At 61.7% G+C, this 8,181-nt stretch overlaps 1 protein-coding gene across 1 annotated transcript; it reads left to right on the top strand.

Annotated features, from left to right (window-relative positions):
- Nucleotides 1-7,628: 7,628 nt before the first annotated feature.
- On the top strand, nt 7,629-8,048 carry SPRN (shadow of prion protein; the record flags this gene model as incomplete). Its single annotated transcript, XM_084244797.1, has 1 exon — nt 7,629-8,048. One exon carries the CDS (start codon nt 7,629-7,631, stop codon nt 8,046-8,048), a length of 420 nt encoding a protein of 139 aa, XP_084100923.1.
- Between the last annotated feature and the right edge of the window lie 133 nt (nt 8,049-8,181).

Raw genomic sequence — 8,181 nt, forward strand, 5'->3', positions numbered from 1 at the left:
TTAAAAAATCTTAAAAAAAAAAATAACCACCCTAAATGTGAATCCTCTAAACTCATCAATTAAAAGGCACAGGATATCAGATGGGATAACTAACCATGACCCATATTACAAATACAAGGACCTGACGTCATATCTAAAAAGTTTAGACTCAAAGTGAAAGGCTGGAGCAAGATACTTCAAGCTAATAAGCTTGAAGCTTCAAGGTAATAAGCCACCAAAAAAAGCAGGAACTGCTATTCTCACATCTGATAGATTAGATTTCCATCAAGAATGGTGGTCGGTGTCTAAGGCAGGTGCTACTCATGATTGAGGGAGCAATTCATCGAGAAGGTGTAGCTGTTATCAATATGCACCCAGCACAGGTGAACCCAAACATATAAAATAACTATTAAAATGTCTAAAGCAATACACTGACAGCTACACAGTAATAGTGGGGGATTTCAACACATCTCTTATAGAAACAGATTATCCAGGAAAAAAAATTCACATGGAAATAATGGCCTTAAATGAAGTAACTAACCAGATGGATTTAATAAATACACACAAAAATTTCCCTCCCCAAAGAAATGAATACACATTCTTCTCAAGTGCACATGGAACATTCTCAAGGATAGAACATTTGGTGGGACACAAAAAAAAAATCTAAAAAAAATTCAGGTAGAAATTATATCAAGTATCTTCTCTGATCACCACACTATAAAGCTAGAAATCAACCACAAAAAGAAACCTGGAAAACCCCCAAACATGTGGAGACTAAACAAATGCTTTTGAATAAGTCCTGGGTCAATAAAGATACCAAAGGAGAAATAAAAAATTATCTGGAGACTAACAAAAATGAAGAGACACACTACCAGATCATATGGGATGCATAGAAGTGGTATTAAGAGACAAACACATAGCGTTACAGACCCACAGCAGAGTCAAGAAAAATCTCCAATCAACATCTAACTTTACAAGTGAAGGAACCAAACAAAGAATAACAAATGAAACCAATGATCAATAGAAGAAAGGGAATACAAGCATTAGAACAGAAATAAGCAAAATAGAAAACAAAAGACTACAGGGAAGATCACTGAAACCAAGTGCTGGTTCTCTGACAGGGTAAACAAAACTGATAAACCCTTAGCGAGGCTCATCCTGAAGAGAGAAAACCTAAATAAGAAGAATCAGAAGTGAAAGGGGTAACATTACAGCACATGCTACAGAAATGAAAACAGTAATAAAAGACTAATGTGAACATCTATATGCAAGCAAATTGGAAAATCTAGAAGAAATTGAAAATTTTTTAGAATCATACAACAATCCCAGACTGAGCCAGGATGAACTAGAGGACTGGAACACACAAGCCCCTAAAAAGAAAGTCCCAGGACTAAGTGGCTTCACTGATCCATTCTTTTTGTTTTGTTTTTTGTTTTTGTTTATATGTATTTAAAGAGCAGGTTTATTAGGGTAAGGAACAGAAGAACAAAGGACACTTATGTAGACACCAGTGGGCAGAAAGAGCTGCCCCGAAAGGGACAGGCTTGCTAAGAGAGGCCTGCGTGGTTGCATGCGGGAGGCCTTGAGGAGAGCGGCCTCTGCTGAGGGAGGTCAGTGAAGAGAAGCCCCGGCATGCACAGGTCATGGGCAGGCAGGAGGCTGCTGCCCTGCAGAGGCAGAGAGTTGGTGAAAGGAAGCACCTGCATAGTCACAGGTGGGCAGTGCTGCCTTCACTGGTTAGTTCTACCAAGCCTGCAATGAGGATGCAATACATATTCTGAGCATTTACAAGGAGCTGCCAAAAGCATCTCACAAGGCCAACACTACCTTGAATCCCAGCCACGCAGGACAGCGCAAAGAGAAAACCAGAGCCCGCCGTCCCCGATGGCCACAGATGCAAACATCCTCAAAGGAGTCCTGGCGAACAGGACCCAGCAACATATGGAGAGGACTGTCTCTCTGGGTCGCCAACTGACACCGGGGCTGAGAGGGCCACCAAAGGGCAACGAGGCAGGAGGCCGGATGGAAGGATGGAGTGGCCACCCACCTGCCTGGGCTGAGACCAGGGCCACCAAAAAGCCCCAAAAGGCCAAAAGCCCAAAAACCAAAACCGAGAGCCATAACAATACATCAGCCACACAACAGGGGCCGATGGGCTAGAGCCTGACAAAGGACAGGGCCCAATAAGAGGACAGGCCACTGTCTGTGGCTCTCCCCCACGTGTGCAACTGCAAGAGACATCGGGCTCCAGGAGCAGCCGTGGGGCTTCCTTTACACACAGGGAAACAAAGAGCTACTGTACCCACACGTGGAGGCTGCCTCCCCCAGACAGCATCAGTGATGGTCACCACCGGTCACCGGGGTTGCTGGACAGCACTGGCCAATAGGGATGGTCTCCTGCAGCGCCCGCTGCTCCCCTCTGCAGCGTACTTCGTCAGTCTGCCTGTTCTGTTCCCCGCTCTGTCTCTGGTGAATCCTCTCACCCTCCCACGCATCTGACTGTACCCAGTGCTTGTGCAATAAATCTTTAAAAAAGAAAAAGAAAAGAAAAAAAGAAAAATAAACCACCGGGACGACATCAAACCAGAACACCATCGTATCTCAGCAGAAGGCTGGGGGAGACGCTTGCACATCACCCGGCCAGCAGCAGCAGAGCCAACCTAGGGATGGGCAGAAAACTGAGATATGTAGGTGCTTCTTCAGGAAGACAGGCAGGGGCCCACCGGCACGGGAGACATGCCCACCCTGTCACGGGACATCCTTTTCCCCCTAACAACCCCACCTGCTGCGAGGAAAACAACAGAAACCACAATGGGACCACCTCGCCCTATGAGCACAGCCGCCATCAGCCAGAACAGAGACACAGGAGCTTGTGCTGGGGGGAAAAGGCTGTCCTGAAGCTAACCCCATGCAGGCTTTGTGGACGCCTCCCCCACCCCAGGCCAAAGCCAAAGACACTGGGGACTCCACATCCCATCCCCACCCAAGGGAAGGGGGCTGGGACCTGAGGGTGGGGTTCAGCAGCCAGGTGTGGTATAAAACTGTTATGGAGCAGCCCCGATGTAAAACGGGGTGCCTGGCTGTGGGTCCTCACCCGCGCACTTAAAAAGGGACTTATGAATACTTCACTACAGGCGCACACAAAAGGTTCATACAAGGTTTATTTGCAGGGGAAAAGGAATTGAGGAAATGTACAACTCAGACACGTGGGCTTTGGGGGGTTCCCCCTTCTTGGCCCCCGCCAGCTCGCAGCGCCGGCCAGCTCGGAGAGCGCCTTTGGGTTTCCAGGTCGGCGGATCGGGCAGGACGCATGAAAGACTTTATTTCCCTATTTTCTCCCTGAGGTGTACATTTCCTCAATTCCCTTTCCCCTGCAAATAAACCTTGTATGAACCTGTTGTGTGTCCTGCAGTGGAGTGTTCATGAGTCCCTTGTAAGCGCGCGGGTGAGACCCACAGCCAGGCACCCGTTTTATATCGGGGCTGCTCCGTAGCAGTTGGAGCTGTGGAGCAAGGGGCCTCAGCGCCGCTGGGCGACTCTTGCAGCCTCTGGGAAAAGAGCAGGGAGAGTCCTGGAAAAACAGGAGTGGACATCCCAGGAGATCTGCCTCACCTGCTGGGCACTGGGGGCCTCTGAGCCCTGAGCAAGCAGATCCGTGCCCACCTGTCCCACACGCCGCCCGCAACGACCAAGGGACGGCCGAGCCTCGGCGCCGCCCGCAGGCGCCTGGACAGAGGGGTGGGGACTGGACACTCAGGCCCACGGCTCGCCTTTCAAAAGCCCAACCAGCGCGTTGGGGAATCCGCAGAGGCGCCAAGATGACGCCTTAAGCGAAATGAGGCAGGACGCGAGAGCCACCAGGAGTTTGCCGTGTTTGTGGCATATAAACCACCCCAGAAAAGAAACCAGCAAAACCCAACAAAAATAATTCCAGACGCCGAAAAGACCGGTGACCAGGGGGCTGGGGCCCGCGTCCTGGTACGGAGCAAGGCTGCAAGGCTGCAAGGCTGTCCCTGAAAGGGCCATGCAGGAGGCCGGAGTGCAGAACCCACCAGGCAGCCCACCTGGGAACAGGATGCGGACGCCTAGAGGACTCGGACAATGAGCCTCCCCCTCCCTCCAAATCCTTTCTCAGACAAAGAAAATCCCGGCCCCCCCAACAAACTTTTTCCCACCGGCCGAGCCCAGTCTCCCACCTGACCTCTCCTCACCCTAGAAAACCCTGCGTCCCCCTGACGTGCGCGGCTTCACGGACGCCCCCCTGGGGTCCGTGAGGTCCGCCCTGGGCGCAGTAAATTTTCCCTTCCTTAGAGAAATTCAGCCTGGCTCTCCTGTTCTTCACCGCGCCGAACCTTTCATCCCCCAAATTACATCGTCACTCAAATGATTGGCCAACATTAAAATTTGAACTTAAAATTCTGCACTGCAAAGGAACAGCTAAAAGACCGCAAAGGCCTGCAGACCCGAGACACGCAGGCACACGCCTGGGCAGGTGTTCCTACCATAGGACGATTAAGACTCCGCAACAGGAAACAAACCACCCTCTTTTTTAAAAAAAGATGTACTTATTCATGCATACAAGAACCGGGGGACAGGCCAGAGGCACGGGAGGGTGAGCGGATTCACCAGACAGAGAGCGGGGAGCAGAGCAGGCAGACTGACGAAGCCCACTGCAGAGGGGAGCAGCGGGGAGACAGGAGGGGTGTGCGCGCCATGTGGGACCCTCGCCGGCCGGCCAGGATCGAACCGATGCTGCAGAGGCTGCGGACAGCTTCACAGCGCTGCGCTCAACCCGTCCGTGCCACCAGGGGAGGCCCATAAACAACCCCCTTTAGAGATGGGTGAGAGCTGAAGAGACACCCACCAGAGGTCTCCAGACGGAAGGACGTTTTGGAAAAGACATGGTGCAGGACGGGGTCAGAGAAAGGGGCGGGTGCCCATGAGGATGGCCAGAGCCCCAGCCTGCAGGGAGTTAAGCGGCAGGAGCAGTGCAGGGGGGGCCGGGGGACTTCCCGACATGGCGCCACCCTGCCTTCCAGGCTCTGTCCCCCCTCTGCACCCTCTTCCAGGAGACTAGGTCACCCCGGCCGCTGCAGGGACCCCGGGCCTCTTGCTGGCTTAGGTTAGGGTTAGGCTCTGTCTCCCGGCTCCACCAGGCCCCGCGACCCCGCACCCAGGAGGTGGGAAGGGGGAGGGGGCACGGGGCTGGTGGGGTCCACGTCGGCACCCGCGCTGCAAACCGGTGGACACAGCCACACCCGCCAGCAGCCGCTGTCTCTGGACTCACCCAGACGAGGTGGAAACTCACGTCCACACAAACCCTGCACAGATGGTCCGAGCAGCCTGCCCACAACGGCCACGTCCGGAGGTCGCCAAGATGGCCTTCGGGGCAGTGGACAAACGGGTAGCTGCCGGCACTGGGGTATTACTCGGTCACAAAGGGGGAAGACGCCTGCGGTGACTCGCAGCCCACACCCACGCTGCGTTCTGGGAAAGGCCAAGCTGCACCGTGAGAAAGATCAGAAGTTGCCAAAGATTCAAGGAGGAGGGGGAGGGCGGTCAGGTGAGCCGTCCCGCTGGACCACGTGGCCCTGGGCGCACCCAGGCCCGCCAAGGCCGAGACCTGGGGCGCAGGGAGCCAGAACCCCTGGTTAGGTCGCCGGAGCCCCAACACACGCAGGCCGGATCAGGGAACGGGGCGGCCCCGCTGCCCCACCTGCGCGTCTTTTCCTAAACTTAAAACTGCTCTGAACATAGAGTCCACTCGCTTAGCATCACTGTTCAAAGCTTAGCGGGCGGGAGAGGGAGAGAGCAGCAGGGCACGCTGACTCCACCTCCTGCCCTGACTGCGGGGCCCAGGCACCCCAAGGCCACACTGGGGGGTGCAGAGGGTGTGCAAGCCCAGGCGCAGCTGCCCAGGGTCCCAGCCAGGCCCGCGAGGACCTGCACTGCGGCTTCTCCAGAGGACAGCGGGGCTGTGCTGGCCAACCATCCCTCCCTTTCTCCATCTGCCCGCGGGGCCCAAAGCCCCCAAGGAAGGTCAGTGCACACGTGGTCGCAGCGGCGCGTGTCCTCACATGCTGGGGGGGGCGCCCGCCTTCCAGCCAGACCCCCGGGCTCCCCACTCTCCTCGCCGGAGCACCAGGCTCCGCCAGCCCCTGCCTCTGGGGCCAGCGCCTGCCCCTCTCCAGGCCCAGCGCCAGGCCAGCCCTCCCGGGACCCCCAAGGCAGCCCCACCCTAGAGCCACCTGGGCTGCGCCCCTGCCTGGACTCACGCAGCCGAGGAGGAGGCGGACACGTGTCCGTCCCCAGACACCGCCGCCGGCCGCGTGGCCCCTCAGCTCCGGGAAAGGGGTCCCCAGCAGCCCCTGCACTCACGGCCAGGCGCCCCAGCCAGCACCGGGAGGGGCCCCGGGGCGTCCAGACCCAGGGGCGCGCGCAGGGCGGGGCAGGCGGGGGGGGGGGGGTGCAGGCGGGGGGGGGGGGGTCGCGGGGCCCGGCGGCGCCGGGAGGCTGAGCAGGGGCCTAAGCCAGCAAGAGGCCCGGGGTCCCTGCAGCGGCGGGGGGACCTAGTCTCCTGGAAGGGGGTGCAGAGGGGCACAGACCCTGGAAGGCAGGGCGGCGCCATGTCGGGAAGTCCCGCAGTGGCCAGCCTCGGGGACCTGGGGGGTGGGGGGTGGGCGGATGGGCCAGAAAGGGGCCAGTGTGGGGCTGTCCCCCCAAACCAGCCCCACCTGGCGCGGGCACCTGCGTCCCCTGCATGCCGAGGGCGCGGCCCCGCGGAGCCCAGCGCCTGGGGCGGCCCGGGGGGTCGCCGTGTCCCCTGCGGACGAGGATGGGGGCGGGGTGGGGGGCCCTGGAGAGCGGGCGGGCGTCCGGCACCCCCGGGTGGGGCGGCGGGCGGTGGAGACGGGCCCGCGCCGGAGAGCAGGGCGGGGAGGGCGGGCGCGGCGGCGGGAAGGGTGGGGCGCCGCGCGGAGGGGCGCGGGGGGGGCTGCCTCCATCTCCTCCCTCCCGGCTCGGGAAGAGCCTCCGCGTCTGCCCGCCCCCACCCCGGCGGCGGCCCCTGCGAACGCGCCCGGCTCGCCGAGGTCCCCGCGCCCCGCGCCCCGCGCCCCGCGCCCCGCTCCGCGGCCCGCGCCGGACCCAGCGCGGCGGGTAAGGCCGGAGCGAGCGCGGCGCGGGCGGCTCCGAGGGAGGGAGGAGGGTCGGAGGGTCGGGCCGCTCGGCAGCGCGCGGGGCCTGCGGTCCAGCGCGGGGGGCGCGGGGTGCGCGGGGGACGCGGCGGGCGGGGGGCGGGCGGGGGACGCGCGGGGCGCGGGGGCGGCGCTGGCGCGGGTCACCAGGCGCCCCCGGGGGTCCGAGGCTGCCGGGCAGGGGCTCGCGCCGGCTCTGCCCCCGCCCCCAGCCCTGGCGGCCGGGGGGTCCCTCGGGGCGGGGGTCCCTCCCCCGCGCCCCTCACCATCCCCTCCGCGCGCCGGGCGGCCCAGGCGCTGCGCCCCGCCCCGCGCCGGCCTTTCCCGGCCCCACGCCCCGCCCGCAGGCGCTGCGGCAGCTCCGGGCCGCGACCCACGGGGCCCCCGCCGCCCGGCCCGGCCCGGCCCGGCCCACCGAAGCCGCCCCTCCCTCCCGCAGGTGGCGCCCGCAGGATGAACTGGACGGCCGCGGCCTGCTGGCTGCTGCTGCTGCTGGCGGCCGCGCTCCTCGGCGACGGCGCCCTGGCCAAGGGCGGGCGCGGGGGCGCGCGGGGCGGCGCGCGGGGGGCGCTGCGCGGGGGGGCGCGCGGGGCCTCGCGGGGGCGCGTGCGGCCGGCGCCCCGCTACGGGGGCTCGTCTCTGCGCGTGGCCGCGGCGGGGGCGGCCGCGGGGGCGGCCGCGGGCCTGGCCGCCGGCTCCAGCTGGGGCCGCGCCCTGGAGGACGACGAGGACGCGGCGCCCGGCGGCAACGGCACCGGCCGCGGCGGCTACGGCTACCGGGCGTGGACCTCGGGCGGCGGGTCCGCGGGCGCCCCGGGCCTCGGCCTGCTGCTGGGCGGCGCGCTCGGCGCCCGCGCGCTGCTGCGGCCCTAGCCGGGCCGGGTCCGAGCCCCGGAGCCCGGCCAGGGGCCGCCCGGCGCCCCCCACAAGCCTCAGCGTCCAAACCCCGGGGCTCCGCTTGCGGCGCCATGGCGGGCCAGCGAGCCGCAGCCCCTGTCCAGCCCCA

The sequence above is a fragment of the Talpa europaea genome (assembly GCF_964194135.1).
Source record: "Talpa europaea genome assembly, chromosome: 10".
NCBI lineage: Eukaryota > Metazoa > Chordata > Mammalia > Eulipotyphla > Talpidae > Talpa > Talpa europaea.